Source organism: Melanostigma gelatinosum (genome assembly GCF_949748355.1).
Source record: "Melanostigma gelatinosum genome assembly, chromosome: 12".
In the NCBI taxonomy this organism is placed as follows: Eukaryota; Metazoa; Chordata; class Actinopteri; order Perciformes; family Zoarcidae; genus Melanostigma; species Melanostigma gelatinosum.
This window is the reverse complement of record NC_136645.1, coordinates 13,896,693-13,922,136: the sequence shown is the minus strand read 5'-3', so window position 1 is coordinate 13,922,136 and position 25,444 is coordinate 13,896,693. Positions and strand designations below refer to the sequence as shown.

General features: G+C 42.7%; 2 protein-coding genes across 2 annotated transcripts; both read left to right on the top strand.

Moving 5' to 3' along the window:
• Positions 1 to 485: 485 nt before the first annotated feature.
• ercc6 (excision repair cross-complementation group 6) lies at positions 486 to 15,803 on the top strand. The gene is made up of 22 exons (XM_079280806.1): positions 486 to 542; positions 1,053 to 1,258; positions 1,375 to 1,603; positions 1,865 to 1,985; positions 2,089 to 2,203; positions 3,415 to 4,135; positions 5,543 to 5,674; positions 6,372 to 6,530; positions 7,423 to 7,558; positions 7,798 to 7,968; positions 8,192 to 8,368; positions 9,800 to 9,916; positions 10,338 to 10,433; positions 11,194 to 11,412; positions 11,910 to 12,020; positions 12,477 to 12,596; positions 12,871 to 12,965; positions 13,463 to 13,608; positions 13,775 to 14,260; positions 14,362 to 14,530; positions 14,627 to 14,705; positions 14,805 to 15,803. Exons 2-22 carry the CDS (start codon positions 1,063 to 1,065, stop codon positions 15,252 to 15,254), a joined length of 4,245 nt encoding a protein of 1,414 aa, XP_079136932.1. The 5' UTR covers positions 486 to 542; positions 1,053 to 1,062; the 3' UTR covers positions 15,255 to 15,803.
• Positions 15,804 to 17,876: 2,073 nt separating this feature from the next.
• Positions 17,877 to 22,351, top strand: drgx (dorsal root ganglia homeobox; the record flags this gene model as incomplete). Its single annotated transcript, XM_079280996.1, has 6 exons — positions 17,877 to 17,972; positions 18,812 to 18,912; positions 19,434 to 19,535; positions 21,294 to 21,466; positions 21,768 to 21,880; positions 21,993 to 22,351. Exons 1-6 carry the CDS (start codon positions 17,915 to 17,917, stop codon positions 22,349 to 22,351), a joined length of 906 nt encoding a protein of 301 aa, XP_079137122.1. The 5' UTR covers positions 17,877 to 17,914.
• Between the last annotated feature and the right edge of the window lie 3,093 nt (positions 22,352 to 25,444).

The window sequence follows — 25,444 nt, the reverse complement described above, 5'->3', positions numbered from 1 at the left end:
TTAATTAAGTCCTTCGTTTATTGTTGCAAGATATTGAAAACAAACTTCATCTGAATTGCAAGTACTTGGCACTGTTCATGGTTGTGACAACCATGAAATGCAAGCTTCTCAAATGTTTGAAAGTAATTCCATTAAGAATGGTGCTGCTTTGCAGATGAAGAGAGTCACATTATGCAAGATCTGGCTGGACTGCACCCTGATTGCGACAAAATAAAAACTCCCACACTCTTCTCAACTCTTAAATCTACATCTAACTGGTTCCAAAGCTGATTATGCGAAACACAAACACAACATGTCAAAATGTGGTACACTTAAAACATTTCCATTGCACTGGGGAAGTGAGTGCCTCCATTCTCTACTGAAAAAAGTGGTTTCGTGGCGCCATCTAGAGGACTAGAGCCTCGTGCCGCTGTGCACCAGCAGATGGCGCTGTCCAGCAGGTGACTCACTGGACTGACAGCACGCCGGCACCGGAAACGAAGATCGGAAGCTACATAACATCATTTAAACCAAGGCAGGGATGTTTTGTAACTGCAGGTTTTGTAAGTAATTTCTGTCATTGTTCCTTCGACGCTCGGTTTAATGTACCAAATTAGACCCAAACTGATAACCCCCTGTAGCACGAGTCTATTTTTGTTGGTAGTTTAATTGAAACCGACCGGCTGCTGATGATGTTCGGCTCACTGTTAGCTTAGCGGGCTAGCCTAGCCACGTAAACAATCTGTGAGAGACTTGTTACGAACTCAACTGCATGTGCTCGTTACAACGATGGACCTCACTTGTTTTTCTATATTCTTTGCCTAGAGCAGGTGACTGTTTCAGTAATTGTATTAATGTCCCCCTTAAGTTTCTACGCTTAACGTTACGCATTGTCAGGATAACTAACCTCGCTTAAAGTCAGTAAACGTTTACCAACATCCAAGCTACCGCGGAGGCAAGCTTACGGTATCCCACAATGAGTATATGAAGTAAACATTTTATCTTGTACTTAGAAGAGACATAACGTTAGATTGTCAGTTTGACATGTGAATGACACATTTGACTGTCTGCAGTTACATCACTATGCCTGTAGACGGTTCAGAGGACCAGGTGCCCTCCTGTCTCTTCAGCCCTGCCAGTGCTGCCCTTACCCCGGGAGGGACTGACGAGGATGGGTCTACAGGGGGCTCAGCTGTCTGCTCTTTCCCTGAAAACACTCAGGGCTCCGAGGCTGCTGCAGCCTATCCTGCCAACACTGGACCTGGGGAGGGCAACAGCGGTGAGATATGCAACTCCTGCACCATAAGACAGCAGGGAAGAACATGACGAATAGCTTTGATCTGTCAAACTGATTCCTGGCTCTCTCCATGTGTTGTCATCTGCGGTGGGGTATAGGTGGTAAGAGGTCTGGAGCCTTGCTGCAGATCGATCGACAGCGTATTCAAGCAGCATCCGCCAGTTCTGGAGCCAATGAACTCCAGGGCCTTGGTGTGGCTGTGTATGACCATGACGTCCTCGAGCAAGGGGTCCTTCAGCAAGTGGACGAGGTGATTCAGGAGGCCAATCAGGCTGCTGCTAAAGCTGAGGCTGAGAAGGAATACCACTCTGTGCTGGATGATGTCAGGTAAAGGACAACAAATGCAATAATAGAGAGGCCTTTGCCTAGTGCGTTTAATAAAAATCATACGGTTTAGTAGCGGTAGTAAAATCTGAATAGGTTCCTATAAGACATATTTGCAGTAGAATTTTTGACGTCTGAGTGAACTCAGATGAAGACAATTAAAGACAAAAAAAACATATATTTTACTCGGGCACATTTCACATATGTCTTTCTGATTTTAAAAATAACAAATCTTCCTCTTTTTTTTCATGGTGTGTGTTTCAGGTCGGTCACAGCGTCTCTGAAACAAATCAACAAGATAATCGAGCAGCTGTCTCCCTATGCTGCCTCCAGTAAAGATATCAGTCGGAAGATTGAATCTGTCAAACGACAGAAAGAAAATAAGGTACAAAACTAAATATCACAAACCCTTAAATTACAATTGTATGAATTTCATAATAATGTAACATTAACATAACGTTGATAATGATGAAAACACTTTATATCAGGAGAAACAGCTGAAGAAAGTCAAAGCCAAACAAAAGCGACTTCAGGCCATTCTGGGAGGAGAGGATACCGAGAGGGTAGAAGCTGAGCTTTTGGCAGAGGATGATGGAGAGGAAGGTGAGGTTTCTTTCTATGATTATTTTCTAATTGACTAAAAGCATTGTCCACTCATTAATGGGGGAAACAATAAGGCAAAAGAAAGTGCTGGTTTCCTGCTTTCTATGGATAATGTGAAACCAGGCTCATGTTCAGCTCTGCCCAAATTGTAACAAAACAAAGCAGAAATGGAAACAATGCAAAGCGTTAAATCAGTTGCAGTTATGGTGGCCATTGTCATAGAAGATTGTAAGCAAAGGCTTGAATACATTTTGGGTGATTTAAAATACTCCGTACAGTGATGGCTGTTCATATAGTCACATCTTCAGCCGATGTCACCCCGACACACTCGCCAAAATACATGTCAACGGTTTTGAAAGATGTGCACTGTAATGAGAAAAATATCACACATTTCTGTAAAATATTTCCACATTGAACACTCCACTGTCACGGTGTTGAAATGTTTTTTTTCTCCAGTTTATGTGTTGCCACTCAACACAGTTCACCTTTTCACAGTAGCCTTAGAGTTCCACCTGCTGCTGTTTGATGGGTGAGATGGAAGTGAAAACCAGTACATTTATTGTGGAAATGTCAACAGAACTGTGAGATACAAAACTACACCCTTCCACACAGCTTTCATATGTTTACACAGAAGGACTGCACTTATACTGCAATTACAATTCATACCAGTACGTTGCTGCATGATGTCTAATACATAACCAGTTCTGTTTGACACAAGCATCATACTGTGTTGTGGTAGAGCTGAACATGAACCACCTCACTATCTATTAGACGTACATATTTGAAAGTTGCAACCTAAGAAGAGCAGTGTTTCAGCCAAATGTGATTCAGTGCTGCTTTTACCTTCTTCCCAAGATTCTCTGAACACAAGTTCATTTGTGTATTTATTATGCGCTTGAACAAACTTGTAAATATGGCTGCACACATAAAGGGGCACTGTGGAGTTTTCTTGAAGACAAGACGGTTATGTTAACATTCAGTGTTTCTCACCAAATTGTCTTGTATCCATCCTTGAGAGCTAACAAATCTGTTACGTGCATTTCCTTTATCACAGAGCACAAACTAATTAAGAAACAACATTTTAAACCTCATGTGAGGCAAACAAAATTGGGACCTGCTAATCAAAACATTGATCCACAATGTTACTAGTTTCAGCAGATTCTTGACGGTACTGTATCTAACCCTGCTTAATGTGTGTGTGTGTTGCACAGAAGACGGGCCATCCACACTGGGCAGCATGCTTATGCCTGCTCAGGAGACCGAATGGGAGGAGCTTATCCGGAAAGGTCACATGACTCCGTTTGGAACACGAATCCCACAGAAGGAGGAAAAAAAGAAGCCTCGAAAAGTGATGCTCGCTGAAAACTCTGCCTTTGACCTGTACTTGGCGGACCAGGCCAAGATGGCTACCGAGAGGAGGAGAGTCCCTCTTCTCAAGAAGAAACGGCGCTCGGGACTCGGCCCCGATAAAGCCAAGGGAAAAACGAATGCAATTGTTTCCACTTCAAAGGACAAAAAGATGAAGAAGCGCATCCGAAAGCTTCAGATAACAGCTCTGAAGGCCCGTCCTAAGGCTCAGTCTAAGGCTGAGCCACGCCTCCCTAAACCAAGGAGCGAGCTTCACACTAAGGGTGAGGGGACAGACAGCGAGGCTTCAGAGTACCTGCCCAGTGATGAAGGCGTTGATCCGGACCAAGAGGAGAGAGAAGCCATGGAGGACGGCTTTGGGGAGGATGATGATGATGAAGAAGAGTACAAGTTGAAACCATACAACAAGAAAGGGGAACGGAAAGTGACGAAGAAAGTGAAGAAGAAAGAGGAGAGTGAGGAAGAATACTGCCCCGAGAGTTCGGAGGAAGAGGAGGATGCGAAGGGAAAAGACAAAAAAAACAAAGATGATGGAGATGTGGAGTACTACAGACAGCGAATACGGTATGATTATGTACTTGGTGCTATAAACTTTCATAAATGATTGATTGTAAACAAGTTATAAAACTGGGGGTCAACACAGTTTGTCAACAGTAGATTTTTTTTTTCTTTGATGCAAAGGTGCAAAAAGTTTTCATCAGCAAGTCCTCCTCAAAAGAGAAAGCGTTCATCCGGGCCTGTAAATCACAGGCAGATTGAGCCTTTAACACATTCGCAGTGGCAGCGGTGCAAATGTGCTATTGTTGTTCCCTTTAGTTAAGGCGAAAAGCAGTCGCTTTCTGCTGGCTCCATCGTGCAGAAGGAGAGTTAATCCCAGATGAGATTGGCAGCTGTTTCTTGACTAAGCAAATTCACTCCCCGCTCTTCTTCGCTCTCTCTGCTCTCACACTGGCCTAATTATCCTCCTGCACATGGTTTTATACACTCACTCTCTCTAATGCTCAAATTAATGGAAGAGCAGCCCTAATGAGATTTCATATTTATAGCTGCCAAATAAATTGTGTTGGCATGTGTCCTTTTTCTACACTACAGTGATTGAATGTCAATTCAACAGCATAGGCACGGCGTGGATGGTGAGGCTAGCTTATATGAGGAATGATATTATTAGAGTGGGTGGTATTTGTAGTTGGGGGGGGGGGGGGGGGGCAGAAAAGTGTAATTAACTGAACCAATGCTTAGTCTTGACTTAATTAGAGAGTGTGGTCTCCCAGGCCCAGCTAAAGGACCATTTTTGTGGCAGGGTGACAGGACCAGGCCCAAATGAAGATGGATTCTTATCCTCTCCACCTCACACCTTTCTGGGGAACTCGCACTACTAATTGTCTGTATCAATCTTCATTTGCTGCGTGACGACTGTGCCTCTAACTGCCCTCTCTACTGCACCATTAAAACTGTTCTCCTTTACATTTCCCCTTTTGCTGTAGATGTTCCGCCCCTCAAGGGAAATACCAACAACTCAAAACATTTGCTATCCACGCACCTGTGCAGGCCAGACTTAAAATAAATCAGTTAGAGCAAGAGGTGTACGTTCCATATCCATCCATTCTCTATGTATCTAGTGTACGTAGCTGGACCTATCCCAGTATGCACAGAGTGGCAGGGCGTAACCTGGACAGGTCACCAGTCTACTACAGGTCACCAGTCTGCTACAGGTCACCAGTCTGCTACAGGTCACCAGTCTACTACAGGGCTTTTTTTTTTTTAGAGCTTTGTATTACCACATCTATTTAATTGTGGATGTATAACACAATATCAATCAGCAGGGATTTATTCTTTAACGTCAAGCTCAGCAAGTTGGCTGCGTTCACTAATATTGACTGAAGCGCCCTCCTCCCTGTCTTCAAAGTAAAATAGAAGAAGGCATTTCACCCCTTGACGTGCTTCATCATTATGTACTCATTCTCTCACTAGGAGATGGAAGCGACAGCGTCTTCGAGAAAGGGAGGCGAAGAGAGAAAGAGGCGAGGAGCTCTCCGACGACAGCGATGAAGAATTTGACGAAGGCTTCAAAGTGCCCGGTTTCCTCTGGAAAAAACTTTACAAGTAAGTTCATCGTGAAAGATTGTGAGTTATCTCAGTTATTTACAGATGTAAGGAAGTAATAGCATGTGACTCGTAGCAGTATAATAATAAGTGTATGTCAAATATCTGTGGACTTTCTTTGGTGTCTTGGTCCATGACACACCTTTGTCCTTAAACTGTAATGATTAACCAAAGATTATTCGATCAAGACATCACGACCTCGATTCACTTACTGCTGCTCGAGCTCACTAGTATTCATTGGTAAGTAATTGTGTCAGTCTGTTGTTTTAAACCACTTTTGGGAAGAACTGTGGCAACTTTGACTTTCGCTAGTTGATAAATAGTTTGCCAACCTGTGATTGTCCTTGTATCTGGTCAGATCCTCTCTTGTGCTACTGTGCTGGCCTTGTCTTTCTTAACGCACCACGTTTGTCCCAATTTACTACAAATTGTGTGGGGTTTCTTTTTTGCATGGATTTAATAATAACATAGTACTATATTCATCACTTTAAGGAAACTGACATTTGGCTTGCAAGTTCAAGCACATCCCACCTCTAGCTGGTATGGATTGGGTCATTTACTGGCAAGCGTAATTGAACCAGATTTCAGTTGAAATACAGTTACATTACATACAGTCCATTGTGCTCTTGGATGTCCACAGTTGCTGTCATGCATAGACTTTCTTAGTTATTTGCTTCTGTGTTTATCACATCGTCAGGTACCAGCAGACAGGTGTGCGGTGGCTGTGGGAACTCCACTGTCAGCAGGCAGGCGGCATCCTGGGAGACGAGATGGGATTGGGTAAAACCATCCAGGTCATCTGCTTTCTGGCCGGACTGAGCTACAGCAAACTGAGGACCAGAGGATCCAACTACAGGTACACACACACACACACACACACTAAACTGTGGCCAGAGACTGTGTGTCTGTATGGTATGAATATTTGATTAGGAGGATTTCTGCTTGAGAGTCTTCATCTGAATTATTAAACATGTTTCAATTATCAGACTCTTCACTTTCTTACTGCAGACATCAGAGAAATCACTGACACTGTGTGTGTGTGTTATAGTAGAGTGATTGTCTTCATGAACACTTAAAATTCATTTTGGACTCCTGAACTGGGGATAGAAGAGTTGTGTCGCAACAAATCAACCATGTATAACATGATGCAGTTGTGGTGATAATCTGGTTTTACTGCACAAACGCCACTCGTGCATTTGGGAGGCGGAGCTTCCCTGATGGTCAATACTCTGTCTAGTATAGACGCCCACAAATTGATTGCTTGCAAACTCAATTATGGCCAAGTATCAATAGCTTCCACCGGGCAGAGGTTCATACCAGCCCATTAGTGTGTCTTTATGAGTGTCTGTGTGTGTGTGTGTGTGTGTGCGCCTGTGCTCTTGTAAATCTTCACAGAGGAGCTGAGCGTGTGTCCAATGGATCCATGCAGCTTCCTAGATTCATTCACAGAGAGTGTACGGGGCAGTGGAGGTGGACTTTGTAGTAGGAGGATTCTGCTGCATTATTGTACCTAGACACTCGGCTTCCTCTAATTCCCTCATGCCTTAATGCAGAACACCTTTTACATGCAAGCAAAGCTCATTTCCACTTAATGGGAAAAACCTTTATTTCCTATAATTTGGTAGAGAAAATTATGACTGTAATTTGCTAATGAAACTTGCTGAGGTTATCCAAAGTGAAATGAACCCCCGAGTTCCCTTGTCGCCCATCTGTAAGTTAACCTCTCTGTGCTGTGTGTTTGGTCGTAGATATGTTGGTGTGGGTCCGACGGTCATCGTGTGCCCAGCTACAGTGATGCACCAGTGGGTAAAGGAGTTCCACACCTGGTGGCCTCCTTTCAGAGTGGCTGTACTGCATGAAACTGGCTCGTTCACCAGCAACAAGGTAATTGTGTGTTTGTGTGAGTTTGATTTTCAGATTCATTATTAAGTTTTCTACAGGGTCTGTTTGTCCTCTGGGGGGCACTAGAGGTCTGTTTTGCAGCATAATCTCCGAACCTTGTCCCCTCTTCATCTCTCTCTCCTTAAACCACATTAAAGGAGACACTCGAGCGACCAGAGATGGTTACGAATCACACTGATGAAAAACTGTAATTATTTGTTTCTTTTTTAAATTTGTTTCAGGTAAAGCTTATTCCAGAGATAGCAGCATGTCATGGTGTCCTGATAACCTCATATTCAGCTGTGAGGAATATGCAAGACACCCTGCAGCGCTTCGATTGGCACTACATTATACTGGATGAGGGCCATAAGATCAGGAATCCAAACGCTGGCATTACCACTGCCTGCAAGCAGGTATTGTTTCACAACATTGACACATTCATGAACACGCACATTATTGGAAGCATGCATACAATAAGCACGATTTGTACTTGTGAATACATTTAAACTCCACATTCCTCTCAATAGAAGAAGCTATATACTTATATTCCTTCTTGTACATCAACATCTAACCTGCTAGGACATCACTTCACTCTTTCAAGATGCCTAACGTACATTATTTCTTCCCTCGCTCTAGTTTCGCACTCCCCACAGGTTCATTCTGTCGGGCTCTCCCATGCAGAACAATTTGAAGGAGCTGTGGTCTCTGTTTGACTTTGTCTTCCCCGGCAAACTGGGGATATTGCCTGTCTTCATGGAGCAGTTCTCTGTGCCCATCACCATGGGAGGATACAGCAATGCCTCACCTGTGCAGGTAGCTACTGGAGCGCACAAATGCAAAATTGGGATGTGTTTAATTTATATAATTAATAATTTAATCCATGAAGAAACCAGGTGTGAAAAAGACTGAGCATAAGGATGTCACGGTGCTAAATCTTGTATTTTGAATTGTACAATTTGATTTAAATTGGCCGTTTTCATTTAAAATTAGGGTTAAAAACAGGATAACACAAACATATGTCGTGTTTATTTCCATTGTGGACCAAAGTAGAACTCGGTGAAACACGGAAGCAAAGGATATATGATGGTGTGTCATTTTAGAAGCAGCGCTCATAATTCTGCTGCAAGGAGGTGCCCATAAGTAAATCTATAACCTTAGCATAAGGAGGAGGGCTAAAGAGTCACGTGACAACACTAGTCACGCACATGCATGTTGGCACACATTTTGGACAGCTGGATGGAAGCAAGTCAGGAGGAGAGATGGTGGAGCGACAGAGCCATTAAGTGCAGCACAGGATAATGTAGGTCCATGCAAAGGAACTCCAGTTCATCCCCAGTGTGTGAGGGAGAGAGAGAGGCTAAAGTGGAGAGTCAGTGAGCTAAATTGTAGCCCTTTGTCATTAGTGCTCAATCGTTAATAACCCACTGACTGTATGGATTTAATTATTTAAGCTGGCTATTGATGCTTCTTCCGCTGTCGATAATAAAAACCTTTACTAATTATTAATGTTATTAAATGGTCAGAGAGGGCTAAGCTCTGCTGCCTTATCCTCTTCTCGAAATTCTCAGAACAGCAAAGCAGGACCTCGGCTGACGTTCGTTCATGTGTCTGTACAAATGGATGTATGTAAGAACGCATGGGGGGGGGGGGGGGGGGACTGTGGACGCTGCATCCATTACTGAAGCATGTGTTTGCATCCCCATGTGAATCCACTTGGCAGCTTGTACAGAGATCCCTGGATCATCTGCTGCCCTCCTCTTCTTCGTTTCCACTCTGACCTCCACTGAGCCCAAAATCCCACCACGTTATTGTCCCCTCCAGCGTTTGCAGAGGGTGCCTTTGATTCCTCTTTGGACCCCCAGTGAGTGTAGTTTTAAAAGGCTAACTGGCCCTAAGTACTGACTCTGGCTGAGGTGTAGCAGGACATTTGCATCGGGGCTCCTCGTGGTGGGGGTGGGACCGGGAGCTCCCCCCTTCTGTTTCCAATGGAGCCGGCCAGTAGTGCTGATGAAAGAAGAGGGCTTTGTCCCCCGAGACCAACAGCACTCTGATCAATGTTTAATGGCCTGTGCTGCTGAGAGGGACAACATACATACATGCGGGAGGTGATGAGAGAGGGCAGAGGAGGGACTAAACGACAATCATGCCTCAGGAAACATCCAGACTGACAGGTGTGGCTGTTTGACACCCCCGAACTGAAGCTTGCTTTTGTCTTAAAGCAGTTTGCTTTTTGTTGTTTCTCAGGTCCAAACGGCATTTAAGTGTGCGTGCGTGCTGAGGGACACCATCAATCCGTACCTGCTCAGAAGAATGAAGGCAGATGTCAAGGCCAACCTCTCCTTACCTGACAAAAATGAACAGGTACTCGTCATCCTCCAGGACATGTGACCCTGTTCTGTCTAAGTATCGAACCGCCTCTCACGCCTGCTTCTTTTAACTAGGGAGGTGTTTATCTGATTGGATGTGACTGTGTGTGCCACGTCTAAGGAGTATTTGATGAATGCGCATGGCCCTTGTCAGGTGAAGCCAGCTAATAAAGTCCTAGTAAAGTAAAAGGAGCAGGTATTCATTAAGGTGGCTGGTCCCTGGTCTGTCCACGCGGCTGACGCTGGTTGACTCCTCAGTCCACTTCAGCTCATTAAATCAGTCCCTCGGGACAGTAGAGGCTCCAAAAACACGTTGCTTTCATCTAATTCCTGTCCTCTCACACTGCACTTCATCAAAGGGCTTTAAAGTGGACGTTCACTGCTTATTACACACCTTTACACTGCTGTGTGTGTAGGTTCTGTTTTGCAGATTAACAGAGGACCAGCGGGAGGTTTATCAGAGCTTTTTAGATTCCAAAGAGGTCTACCAGATGCTTAACGGGGGCATGCAGGTAAGCCTCGCTCTCATCGTTAAAACGTGTTCACTGTGTTTGTTTTATGCGTCTTCAATTTGGGCTCTTAGTGTGTGTGTGTGACCCACACTCTGTTTTAAAGACAAGAAGAGCAAAACTCTCCGCCAAGTAGAAGACTTCCAGGAACAAGACTTGCCTTATTCATTATTTAGCCTCCTAACTGATGATCAGTCCACCTCTCTTGCTCAAAGGCATTGGTGTGTATTTTTGTATGCACACCTTGATGCACACAACACCTTGAAGAGGCATCAGTGGAATTCATTTTTTTCTTCCATGTAAATTTAGTTAAGCCCCTAATAGCTTGAGTTTAGTATTCTTTAAGATGCTCTCCTGGAGGAAGCTGTGTAGTTCTTCTCACATTAGCTCGACTCTGGAGAGAGAGACTCCACCATTTATCACCACTGACCAAATGGACGTGGTTGGCGAGCCAGGGGTGACCACAGCAGATTGTACACACACACACACACACACACACCTATGCTCTTATAGACATAGTCAGTGGTCACTCTCAGTCCATTAACCACCATTACTAATGCAGTGGCCTTCATCAAGAAACACAGCCTTTATTGTTGGTAAATAAATTATGTGACTAATTCCTAAAGTAAATGTGTTTATTTGTTTAAAGGTGCATCGCTGTAGAATGGCCAGATTTGTCACCTAACACCAATTCTGTGTAATTGAAGGAAACGCTCTATTTAAAAACCTTTTGTTCTTCTTTTTTTTTTTTTGTGCTTCTCAGATATTCGCAGGTTTGATAGCACTACGTAAGATCTGTAACCACCCTGACCTTTTCTCCGGCGGCCCCCGGATTTTGAGGGGAATCCCAGAGGAGCAGCTTACTAAAGAGGAACACTTTGGCTTTTGGAAACGCTCAGGCAAGCTGATAGTCGTGGAGTCTTTGCTGCGACTCTGGTTCAAACAGGGCCACAGAGTCCTGCTCTTCAGTCAGTCTAGACAGGTTAGGAACACGTTGCGCTGTCTTTCTGATTCACCCATCAGTCACTCGGCTAAAAGAGTAGTTCCTATATATTTTATATATATATATTGTGTATATATATATATATATATTGTTATATATATGTTATATAATATAATAATCATTTGCACACATTTCTAACCTGCGTCAAATTAAATTATTTAGGTCTTAAATTGTCATGTCACTTGTAAACGTTGTGTCTGTGCCTCTAAAACTGTGTGAGAGAGAGAGAGAGAGAGAGAGAGAGAGAGAGAGAGAGAGAATGTGAGCGAGGCCCCAGCTGTTGCAGTCAATACCAATGAGATTATACCTCAGAGGGAACCTGAGACCCTCCCTGTCGGTATCTCTGTCCATGTAATATTAATCTGCTCTAATCCTTTTAGAGATAATCCAAACCTCAGCCCCTCTCTTCCTCTCCGTGTTTCTCTCCCCGTCTTTCTTTTCTCACCGCCTCTCTGCGGTCTTTATCTTCTTTCCAGATGTTGGACATCTTGCAGGTATTTGTGACGGAGAATAATTACTCGTACGTGAAAATGGACGGCACTACCACAATAGCTTCCCGACAGCCCCTCATCGCTCGGTACAACGAGGTAAGGATTATTCATCCCTAATGGGGTTTAAGTGTTTCCCAGGAAAATCCTGTCCTGAGGGACAACATGCATCAGTGGAACCCTGCACACCCTGAGGTGGAAACCCTACTTGATGACAATCTGTTGTTCAAACTGGATGTACGTTATTGGCTCTGTCTTTGAAAGAAAGATTTTAAAATAACAAATGATAATACAACCCTCCAAATGGATGGCGAAATGTGTCCGTATTTAGGAGTTTATGTTAATGCAGCGAGGAGAATCAAGTGACAAAAAGACAAGTTCAGATTCATCTGATTCTCTTTAAAAAGGATTTATTTAGAGAAAAACAAATGTCTTCCAACACATTTCAAGAATTTACTAATTATTTATTTATATTATTATTATTATTATTATTTATGAATTATAGAAAGGAGCATACAACTGTGGACATGATGTTTATTAATCTTTTTCTTCCAGGACAAATCCATTTTTATCTTCTTGTTGACCACTAAAGTCGGAGGTCTGGGAGTCAATCTGACTGGAGCCAATAGAGTCATAATCTATGACCCAGACTGGAACCCTAGTACTGACACACAGGTAAGATAGATGCACACACACACACACACACACACACACACACACACACACACACACGCCTAACAGTTAAGACAACACATTTACTATGTTAATTCGATTTAATGCATTTTGGTTATTTATTCTTGCATTACTTGCATCTTAAAATTACCTACATTTCCTGTTCCGTCTTTTGACAATTTCTTTCCTGTTTATTTTAAGCCCCAGTAACCTTGACTCTGTGTTTCGGATAATGTACCGTATCGTCATTTGTTTGGTTTTATGGTGTTGTTCATAGGCACGGGAGCGAGCATGGAGGATCGGTCAGACGCAGCAAGTAACGGTCTACAGATTACTGACTGCAGGAACCATTGAGGAGAAAATTTACCACAGGTCAGAGTGCAGTTTTTCTTCTTATGTTTGGCCAGAAGCACTTTGTACGTATGATATTCAAAGACGGAAATCAATTAAGAAGAGGTCAAAAATAGTTTTATGTCTCGTGCAGTTTTTCATTTTATTTATCTTTTCATTGACTTCACTCATTCGTGAATATTGGTAACGACATGACTAATTGCTCACATCACTGCTGTATTACTACTTGCACTATCCCAGGTCTCAGTAATTGAAAAGCTTTCCTGCATTATTAAACGGCCAATCTAGGACTTCTAAACTGTTGCTCTGTTTGGTTGGGGTCTGTAAAGTGCCTTCAAAAAGCAAGTTGAAAGACCTGAAGGGATTCTATTTTGAAACCTACAGTAATGCAGTTAACTAATTCTCTCATCCATCAGCCAAACTACTCTACGGTGACAGATGATCACGGTTGCCTGCTGAGGTAAAATAACTAATTACACAGACGTGTCTAATTCTATATTTGATCTGTTCTGATTCAGACAAATCTTCAAACAGTTCCTGACCAACCGTGTTCTGAAGGACCCCAAACAAAGACGATTCTTCAAGTCTAACGACATCTATGAGCTCTTCACACTGACTGACCCTGATGGAGCTCAGGGAACAGAGACCAGTGCCCTTTTTGCAGGTCTGCAGATGTTTCTTGTTGTTTGTTAATTTTGTTCATCCCAGAGAGACATTTTATTGTGCAATTATTCGGTTATCTGAAGACCCCCCCCCCCTGAGACAGATGTATGAAAATGGATTTGGTTTGGAAGAATTCACTAGCAGGCTTTGTTTTGATTGTCTTACAGGTACAGGTTCTGATGTCAAGGTACCCAAGAAACCTCAGAGGCCAGTGCCATCACACAGGGGAAACCATGGCAGTCGCATACATAAACACTCCTCAGCAAACCAGAACGAAACAGACCGTCAATGCACTAACCATAATAGCCTGGATATAGAGCCAAATATTTCAGCAAATACACTGAATACAGAACAAAATAACGGAGACTGGGCCGGGGCCGAGCCAGCAGTTAAAAGCTCGAACTCATCCAGCTCTCACCGAGACAAAGACTCGAGACCGCAGAAACACAGGGAAAAGAGGAAGCACTGCGACTCGGTCGTCTCGGGCAAACGCAAACATAAGAAGCGTAAACACTCCAAGGACTCTCGGTGTGAAGGCCACCGCATTTCTCACTTGGTGAAGAAAGGAACCTTTCAGAAAGAGGAGCGTGAAGACAAAGGCACGGAGAAGAAATATGATGATTATGTCTTGGCAAAGCTCTTCAAGAAATCTGGTAGGCCTTTTGTGCACAGACCCCATCAGCCATATCGGACATGGTTTATTTCATAAGTCTTGTGAAAAATACGCTTCTTTGTTGACTCTTATCTTCTTCAGGTATCCACAGTGTGATGCAGCATGACTCCATCATGGAGTCCTCCAACCCTGACTATGTTCTTGTGGAGGCAGAAGCCAACAGGGTGGCCAAAGATGCCCTGAAAGCGCTGAAGGTTTCTCGCCAGCAGTGCAGGTGGTCCTTCAATAGACCCCCTCCTCCACCTGCAAGGTACACAGTCTCACACTGACACACTTTGGTTGATCAGAGCTCCACTAATCTCATGGGAATCACACATCTCGATGTTTCCCTTGTTTGCTCGCTCAGGAAACGGTTTGGACAAAAGAATAATTCTCTCCTGGTTCCACCTTCCGCTCAGTCCGTCCCCACTCTGAGCAAATGCAAGGTAACAGCAGTGTTAGTGTGAAAAGATGCAGATAATATTGATTTGTTATTTTGCGTTTGTGATGCCGTGTTGTGTGAATTCCTCTGTTCCTGTCTTTAGGATGCTGCTATTGTAAAGAAGTCTGTGTCAAAGAAGCCTGGTTCAGGAGCTCACTTCAGTGGGGAGGGTGCAGAAAGTGACTTAAACTCAGCCCCACTCTCCTCCTCCTCTCTGCTGGCCAAGATTAAAGCTCGTAATCACCTCAGCGTGCCCTCCGGCCAAAGAGAAGAAGCAGAAGAAGAGGAGAACGACTCTGGAGCTCCAGGAACCAGCTCCCCCCCAGCTCCGCCCACTGAGCATGACGAGCTGTTGGTGGATGTACGCAACTTCTTAGCCTTCCAGGCAAATGTGGACGGACAAGCCACCACCCAGGAAGTGCTGGGGTATTTCAAACCAAGACTGACCGAGAAACAGGCGCCCGTCTTCAGAGAGCTGCTCAGGAGCATCTGTGACTTCCAGAGGACTTCTGGTCAGGACGGCATGTGGAGACTGAAGGAGCACTTCCGCTGAGGGAAGCACAGATGAAAGTGAAGGAAAGCCTGAACTGTGATGCATATTTAAGAACTTGTCAGCTTTCTGTAGAGGTCCAGTTTAGAACATCTTACATATTACTTTTTTAAAATTGAGATTTCTGTCCAACAAAAATACATTGATTAAATGGGTTTGTTATGGAAGGACCATATTAACATATTTTACAGTACAATAAGCTGTAAGCTTGTGTTATCAGTTAACTACATCTTGAAGGGAAAGTCAGTTGCAATGTGAGCTGGTTTGTTTGTTCACATATTGAAATTGCTTCCGTTCCTGGTAATACTTGAATTCACTTGTTTTATATTTACCTGAACGTAAAACCTGTATAACCCTGTTAATGATCTACTCAGAGATATGGTGTTTTATTTGACAGCTTCACTTGTCAGATTTTGTAATTGTAATATTCTTCGATAAGATATAATACAGGAGTTGTGTGTCATTTTGTAAATAATACTAGATCTCCACGGATTTTAGTAGATTTTGTAATGAACGATTTTTCTTACTGACTTCAGTAAAATTCAAATGAGCTACCTCAAGCTGAGTAATTTACCTGCCATGTTTTGTAACGGTAAAAGGCTTGTATTATTTGTAGGTAATAAACCTCTGCAACGGCTTGCTTTTTCCATGTTTGGTTATTTAAACAGGATCAGAGTAAACAAAGTCTTGAACAATGTCAAAAAATTGTATTTCAAAGAAGATGATCAGCCCTTGTATACAGGTACCAAGCAAAACGAATGAGTTATGTGGTAAATCCATATTCACCAGAATAATGGTGGTAGATATGAATTTATTTATTTAGTTTGAAAATGTGTGGTTTCACTGAAAGACAGTCAGTGAGTTATAGTTGCGTGTGGATGTGTGGAGCTGACCAAGGTCCTGAAAGTCCGGTAAGACAGCTGTAGAAATCATGTAGACATGGGACTCGAAACCTGCTGCACATGGTGAAAGTTAACTTGTGAAATTGTTTCTAACCAACGAGTGTAATTTCATTAAGACACTTAAGCATCATCTGGACGGGAAGCCGCTGACAGGAAGTAGACATGCACACACACACGCACACACACACTCTTGTCGGAGTTGTCTAGACCAAATATTGGGATAAAGTTATCAACCGTTATTTGATTTCAATTTTCTCCACGCACCTCACTGAGGTCATAATAACAACTTTATTTTCAGTGGTGCATAAATTAATTACGCGCATTTAATAACTAAAATATCATTATATTCCCCCTTTAATAACATAAACGCTGCACGCCAGGGAAACCCTTAATAGCGCGGGGCCCTGTAACTGGCCATTATCCGCCTGTAATGATATTACAGAACCAATTACGCGCCATTAGAAGGGATTTTCTGCACTTTATGTGGTTTAGTCCAATCCCGCACTCCTCTTCTAAATTTCAGCTGCTTCTCGAAGCCTTATTTTGCCTCCACCTCAGAGACGCATGGCGTCTGCTCTCTGCCGTCCCCGATGCGCTTTAAAACTAATTGAAAGGGTCCCGCAGCAGATCATTTATCTGAGGAAGCGAAATAAATCGCAGGACCCCTTGCTGTGAACAAAATCAAAAATTTGGCCTTGTGAGTGTTCTACATGCGCAACCCCTTGTAAAGTGGACCCCCTAACACACCCTGACGAGCAATTAACCCACCCGACAGTCAATCTAAAACCCAAAAGCAGTCATCCTCCTTTTTTTAATATATGAAAGAACCACATAAAAAAGTGCAGCGGGTATGTGTGCATGTTTATGGTTAGGGAATATGCTTGACTCTGGAATAACAATCACTTGTGATGAATTTTGTTGGCACCATAGCTGCCGTTTGCCACCCTGGGTATAGATCTCCCCCTCTCTCCCTCTTTCTCTTGCTCTTTCTATCTTCCTCTGACACACGCACACACACACACACACACACACACACACACACACCAGGGGTTGGGGGTGAGAGAGACAAAGCCGTGATAATCCGATTAGGACCAATTAGGCGTGAGATTCTGCGACACTAGCTGAAAGCCTTAACACTCTGTAGACAGTTATACAGTTATAGAGACATCTGGACACTCCCAGAGAGAGACAGCGAGAGAGAGAGAGAGAGAGAGAGAGAGAGAGAGAGAGAGAGAGAGAGAGATGAGTGGTGTGTGTGTGTGTGTGTGTGTGTGTGTGCGTGTTGTGTGAGAGAGAGAGAGAGAGAGAGAGAGAGAGAGAGAGAGAGATGAGTGGTGTGTGTGTGTGTGTGTGCGTGTTGTGTGAGTGTATGTGTGTGTGAGAGAGAGAGAGAGAGAGAGAGAGAGAGAGAGAGAGAGAGAGAGAGAGAGAGAGAGAGAGAGAGAGAGAGAGAGAGAGAGAGAGAGAGAGATCTGGACACTCCCAGACAGAAAGTCAGTGGAGTGCAGCAGCCACTTCTCTCCAGAGCGGGAAGTCACTCACATCAGCATCCTCACTGCAGGTAGGATGCGCTCTCTCATCAACTTTAAATCTCCCGAAGTCCCGCACGGCGCCATCTCTTATTGGGACGATTAAATGTGTTCTTTTTTTTTCCACCACAGAACTAAATCGCACGGTAACAGCTGCAGACGATCCGAGTCTTTGGATTGAAACTTTGGTCTCTATTCCAGGTCCAGGTTCGCAGCTCAGAGACCCGTCAGGATGTTCTACTTTCACTGTCCGCCTCAGCTGGACGGAGAGTGCTGTCGCCCCAACACATGTGAGTTTCCTATCCTGCATGTTTTTCACCGCATCGTTTTCTGTTGATTGCATACAGCTGCCAGTTATTCATGATGGCTTCTTTAAAGCCAGAGTCTGAAAAAGTTGTAGTAATGTTCAGGCTGCGTTCTTGCGCGCACAAAGTGTGCGTTGTTGTTGTAGGACCGAGAATAAAATGCCCGAGTAGATGCTTTATTTTTTCTTTTTCTTTTTTAATGATCATCTTTAATTAATAATGAAACAGACACAGGCCTGTAAAACAAAACGTTATTATTATGCAAGGAACACTTAAAATATGTACTCCACAGTTAGTAATCACTACAACAACATGATGAAAACATATTTTTCACTTCAAAATTTAAACTTAAATGCTTTGATGGTTAAAGTAACTCCAAAAACATCTACATCCGCGAGTAATTCCTCTTTCCCACAGATTTAAAGGCGGATGAAAGGGGTTTAGTCTTATTTTCCCTCTGCTGTATCAATCTGCTGGGTGTTTGTTTGTGAGAAGCGCTGGTGGTTTAGCCCCAGGGCAGAGGGGGTGTTTTGTCCCGGTCACAGATGTTGGGTGTCATGGCTCTTAGTCCGTCATGGTTCCCCTCAGACACCCAACATCAATGTTTCATGCAACTAATCGAAATACAAAATGTGCCAGAGATCTTGTCAGCTTTGGCCAAAATGTATAGTTTTTTTCGACATTTCTTTCTCTTCAGACGGAGGTTTTTTTTAATTTTTTTAACATATTTACTGAATTGATTTCAATGCAAACATGAAATTGGAAACTGAATTGAATTTTATTAAGTGACTGATTTCTCTTCAATAAACTTTTTTTTTTTTCAGTGAATACAAGTGGCTTTGGCAACCACGCCCCGGCTGATTTTGATGATGGATTTCTACGTAGAAAACAGCGCAGAAACAGAACAACATTTACTTTGCAACAGGTAATTATCACCCAGAACAAATATATCCCGAATACGAAATAAATGGAACTTCGCTTAAAGGCACTACTAAATGTAGGAAAATAATAAAACACTTCAAAATGAAGGACTTCGGCAGAAAGTTGTGTTCTCCAGACAACTACCATGCGCACAGAATACAACTTTTTACAATTGGTTTGATGCAATGAAAACCTAAAAGAAAAATATATCAGTGTCTCACACACATGCAAATAAAAATACAACATTAGAAAACCTCTAGAAATGAATACCCGGTATGTCCTTTTGAAGATCATGCCTGCGCATATATGTAAATTTCCCTCTTTATGCATGCAGCCACTTCGATTTTAGGACAATATCTAAGCCTATTTTAGTCCACTTTACTTTTATCTTTTATTAGTTTGTTATCCCTATCAAGTGAGTTCATTTTAGATATGATGATGCCATTAAGGAGGAGGAAACTAGAAGACAAGAAAAGTCTCGACAAAAGAAACTTATTTTAAGTGTAACTGGTGTTTTGTGTCCAGCTGGAAGCTTTGGAGGCCGTCTTTGCCCAGACTCACTATCCTGACGTATTTACCCGGGAGGAGCTGGCCATGAAGATCAACCTGACCGAGGCCAGGGTGCAGGTAGGCAGCAGCAGCGTAATGTGTCCTGGGCACGTTTGACCATGCAAGAGAGGGTAAATTAAGCCACTCTGTCATTCCGGCGATGCACTTTAATAACATCAACATAATGGTGAATATTAGATTAGCTTGATTAATCGGTCATTCATAATTAACCAGCGATAATGTTCCTCACTAATTTGTCCGCGTCTCAAAGGTAGGAATACATCATCCATGCAGATCCTTTTCCATTTACGCAGACAGGAAACGATATGTGCTTTAAAAGAGGGCAAATCCTGAAGCCTCAAAAACTCTCTCCCCCTCTCTTTATTTTTCACACACACACACACACACACACGCACACACACACACACACACACACACACACACGCGCGCGCGCGCGCGCGCACACGCGCGCGCGCACACACACTCTTTAAAGCACAAACACACCAACAACAAAAAATACACGCGCACCTTAAATTTGGCAATTTATATTCCGGTCCTGCCCTGCACATATGTGCAGTTATAAACTTGGCCAGATGTAATTAAGTTATGTGTCCTGTATGTAATTTCCCGCATTCCAGATTTGCTTTTGGGTTTTGTTGTGCGCACAGATCTAATTGTGGGAAATATAATAGTTTGCCTTTAGTTCCCCAGGGTCATTTTACTATCGCTTAAGCCCAATGGCGGGGTTGATAATGGAATCCAGCGTTGTAAATTAGGGATTGTAAACAAATTATTCCCCTCCTAATCCGATTACCACATTCCTATTATTAAATCTGAACATGAATCCACCGCAGTATGCAGGGATATTAAACTTACATTATTATTAGAAAATAAATTTCCTTTCTGTTGTAGTGTTATTGCCCCCCTTTTTGTAAAGTGTCAATGGGCCTCCCCCGCATTAAGAGCACGCTGCAAATTGAGATTAATGGAGCAATTATAGCCCATTCAGAGACGGGTGTGTGTGTGTGTGGGGGGGGGGGGGGGGGGGGGGCGCGACTTGTAGCTGGAAGGTGCAGGGGTGAGATAAGTCCATTGGTTGTATTGTTGTCCTGCCATCAAAATGTTGTCCTTTCTCTATGCCGAATGAATGCACGTGTTTTGTTTGGCTGTTGACATCTCCGGTACAATAGGAGGGATGCAGAGCACATGCACACCGGCTCTAACCTCCATTCACACATCATGATTAATGCCTGCTAGAACCAAGTCCTAATCGAATCTGATGTTGTCAAACAATCACTAAATAGGGAAATAAACGACTTCATCATAGCTGCCTCTCTCTCTCGGGCAGCACAACTGTCAGTGGGAAGTCATTAAAATATGATCATGAAAAATTGCTCAATTAAATGTTGTTATAGTGACCTTCATTCGATTAAGATACCACTACTTATATGTTCTCAGCTGTGTGGATGGGGGATTTATTTGGGATAAGTCGTGGACTGTGGAAAATTAGAGCGCTCTAGCATGATGCATTCAAACACCTCTTGAAAGTAAACTGATCATTTGTTTAACTTTGCAAAACCTGTTAACAAGATAGAAAAACACAATCTGTAAACTATGCTTTAAGTTTGCATTTGTTTGTCTGTGATTTGCCAAAAGAATATGCAAGAGAAATTAAGAACTTGGTAAGATTCAATTTGTCATGGATATAAAGCTGCATTCAATAAATTAAAGAAATGGTTGCAAACTACTAATGTGTCAGGAAATGCAGCCATTCTCTAGTTTTAATTGGTGATTTAATTTAATTGTCTTCCCTTTCTTTTCTCTCTTTTCATGCAGGTTTGGTTTCAGAATCGCAGAGCAAAGTGGAGGAAGACGGAGCGAGGGAGCGCAGACCCTGATGGAGGGAAAGAGCAGATGAATGACGGCACTCCTCCATCTCGCAGCATCAACTCTCAGTCCCCTGTGGACCCCAGCAGAAAGCAGAAAGAACCACTGGAGATGCAGCAGAGGTGAGAAAAAACAGATTGATTAGCTGTTTTTGTTGTGAAACGGCATTTTATTGGCAGCAGATTTGCAGACTATTGAATCTGGGTGATGGAAAGAAATAAGAAGTAATACCTTTTCCTTCAAGAACTGCCACCACAAAACTCTGACAGCCATCGAGATCCTTTCTGTAGATTACATGGTGTCCATAATAAACACAATTAAATTGATTATGCAACAATCAAAGCCAGAGAAAGCAGCTATCAACAGTTCTACTAGTTTTTAACTTTTCACTATAATAACATACAGTATGTCTGTTTTCTCCAGTATGAACAGGACAGTGGGTCCAAGTGGTCCGTTCTTCCCGTCTTGTATACCAGGCACACTCCTCAACTCTGCCACCTACGCCCAGGCCCTCTCACAGGTCGCCACGATGAAAGGTAAATATGATTCTCATCAATTGGCAAATAGAGATGGTACTCATGCTGATGTGACGATGAAAGTCTTGCTCTCAGTAGTCTCACTACAAGTCCCACTTTTGTTATTTTTCAGGTAACGGCCTCTGCTCCTGCTGTGTTTCTGACCCCATGGGCTTGTCCTTCCTGCCGCCCTACGGTTGTCAGGGCAACCGCACAGCCAGCGTGGCCGCCCTGCGCATGAAGGCCCGCGAGCACTCGGAGGCCGTGCTGCAGTCGGCCAACCTGCTTAGTGCGGCGACCGGGCCCGGTGCCGGCGTGGGAGTCCTGTCTGGGATGGCGAGGCCCACGGCGGGTCCTGCCATGGAGTTGCCCGTCAGTGTGGGAAGAGGGGGAGACAGCTCCAGTCCCAGCCCGGCCACCAAGATCCCAATCCTGGGCAGCAGTCCTGACAAACACCCTCACTGCTCCAAGGAACCACTGGCGAAAAAGTGAAGCGCTGGACATAAACATGGATGGACTGATACTCTAAATCTGTGTGATCGTGCCTGTTATTACTACACTACTCTACGCTGGTCCTATGAGCAACTCAGCACAACTACTGACTGACTCCACAAACCTGCCTGGGAAATACTTTATTGATATCACAATGTATGGATGCAAACATTTAAATATTTATTTGACAGTAAATTATTATTGTTTGTGAGAAATGCTGAATATTTGGGGCCTTGTTGTCCCCATAGAAGCACAAGTGTGGTTTTGGATCTATATCTGTCTTCGCGAACTCTTGGACTCTACTTGATGGACTAAGATAGATACAACATGTGTGCAACAAAATCCTATTTGATAATGTGAATTTAAGTAATTCCTGATAGAGTTCCTCTTGTTTTCATGAAGAGGACAGATGCTTACATTGTTAATGTTCATGCATGTGAACTGTAAATGTAGAACTGATGGCAGGACACTGAGGATGTTTTGGCAATATAATGTTTCTGCCATCAGGTCATTAATGGGCTCAAACAATCTCTCATTCTTTTGATTATAAAGTGAAAGTGCACTTTAATATTAATCAGCCATGTTTAGTGTAAATGTGTACATATAGACAGACGGAGCGGTGGTTGTCCCGTCCACTCTGTTAGCACATCTGTAGTGCCAGCAGACAGGAACCACACCGGTCCTGTTGTGACATGTTCTTTAAAACAATTAAAGATGTAGTCGCTCATGTTCCTCTCCTGTTGCCTCGCGCTCCAGCCATCTGTTCTGATACATTATTTATCAGTTTCCCTTAAAGCCGGGAGAGAGGAGAGAAATCGTGGCGCTTATTATTTATTTACTTTTAGGAAAGCTCACCCTCTTCCTCTTTCTCCTCATCTCTCTCTCAGCATTTTTTAATAAACCTCATTAAACATGATATATGCTATTTATTAATGTTGAATTTACATATTCAAAAATATCATCTCTCATCACCTCAGGGCTCTTCACACGGGAGTTTATCAAAGGCAATACATTTGTTGATGTATTATTCCTAAATATCTCTCCTCACTAGGATGACCGTTGAATAAAGGATCAGCTGATCAGATTGAGAATACTTAACCGCAGAGCACACTACCAGTAGTTGGGCTGATTTAATTTACGTCCTTGAGGATTTTCAGGAAATTACTTTTGACAGTCAATAACACAATTAAGTAAACTACACACACATTAGCATGAATAATTGATGAGAAATTATGTATTACCATGAAGTACTGGTTCAATAATTGATGAGGCGACACCCATGGTGACACAGAAGAGGGAGATAATGTCAGAAGTCGTGCCAGGTTGTAAACAGAGTACGGAGGACTTACATCCTCTTTTTTTACACCATTATGTGTGCATGTTGTACCCCAAGTACCCGACAACTATTACAATAAAATGATGCTTTCACGGACTATGAGTCACCTTCTTGTGACATTAACACTTTTTAGATTTAGATTGTTACGCCATTGGGACACCATATGTTCTTTCAAAAAAATCTGCCGTACAAATAAATTGCCACTTTTGATATAGAAATGTCAAAATCCAGTTAAAATAAAGTTTCTAAATCAGACTCAACCGTATTATGGCCTATTTTAATACATTTGGTATTATAATATTTTATAGCAGTTACTCTGTTGTATCTATTCATGCCACAAATAATATTAACAAAAACATCATCTCCTAATAAAATGATTTTGCTTTAAGACAGCTCCAGAGCAAAGATGTTAAGCCCCCTGACATGGCAGCTAATGATAACACAATATCCTTTTACAAATCATCTCTTTTTCCAAAAATGTACCAATGTGGACGACAGAATCCAGCCAACTCATACAAAAGACGTGGAAAAACACATTATATCTCTAAAATTGAATACAGTAGTTGTGGAATTTAATCATTAGCCAAAACAAAGGATGCTGAAGTTATAATGACTCCGATCATCATTAAGTTCTGCATGGTGCCCATAATTCACTGCTTTAATATTTCATAAACAAGTCAAGTTGGTGTTGACATTCAGCTGTGCATGTGGCATCATTGATAATTTTCTGTCACCTAAAAAAAAGTGGCAAGGCGGTTTTGTCGAGCATTGTTATATCAAATTAGCTGGAGAGCGGCCAGAAAAGCAGACAAACATGGTGAATATGGGGGACAGCAGTTGAACTCTGTTCTTACAGTACAGTTAATGGGCTTCTTTTGTTGCAGTAATGAAATATTTTCGCAGGGATGTGGGGAAATATGTCCTGAAACAGGGACACGTTGTGCACATGCAGAGAGGCCGTATGCTCAAGAAAGACTGGCACACACACACACACACATACAATTCTTTTGCTTGACACCAACATTTTTACTATTCAAGGACCCAGCCGACAAAATCAGACATAAAGTGCATTCAGGGCCGGTCAACTGAAGGGCCAAAAAACACCCCACTAGAGTATCATCTTTGCTTTTCATTCCTGCAACAGATCCGATCAATAACCCAATAAATTAGAATCAATTAAGCTCATTTCAGAATGGAGATAATACAAACAAAGCATATCTTAATGCAGCAAGTAATGTGCCTCTCTGCTGTCTGCCACAAAACCACAGCTCCGCTCCTCCTTACTCAGCACAGAGAAGAGCATCCTCAGCATTTGTGATCAATGCTTGCAGTCCTTAGTAGCTTCATAATACAACTATGTTGAAGCAAAGTTGGAGAGTTGGAGAGTTGGAGAGTGCAAAAACAAAGACATGTTTTAAAACATTACAGATCAAATGGAATTCGACGCTTGTTCTTAGTTTGCCCACTAGAGGGACGTAGAGAGCAGGAAACAGCCCGCATGTCAAACCTTGGATAAACACACATATTATGCACACCATTTGCTGAGGGACGTTTTTGTAAATTTTATTTTATTAATCAAAACCCTTTTTTAACAAGCGCTGAGCGTTTTAGTCCCAAACGTAAGTAGCAAAAGATGATATAGCAACAAGATACACATTCGGGATGAGGATGTTTCAGATCTCTGAAGCTGATTTTCTCATCTTCATGGAGGAAATCTATGGAATCAAATAGGGCACTTTGTGGACAAATGAAAAATA

Excerpts from the sequence above, each read along its gene's own strand:
- ercc6 (XM_079280806.1), top strand. The coding sequence starts at position 1,063 with ATGCCTGTAGACGGTTCAGAGGACCAGGTGCCCTCCTGTCTCTTCAGC. Across the intron at positions 1,259-1,374 it reads ACCTGGGGAGGGCAACAGCG|GTGGTAAGAGGTCTGGAGCC; the intron begins GTGAGATATGCA and ends GGTGGGGTATAG. Across the intron at positions 14,531-14,626 it reads CCCCCTCCTCCACCTGCAAG|GAAACGGTTTGGACAAAAGA; the intron begins GTACACAGTCTC and ends TTGCTCGCTCAG.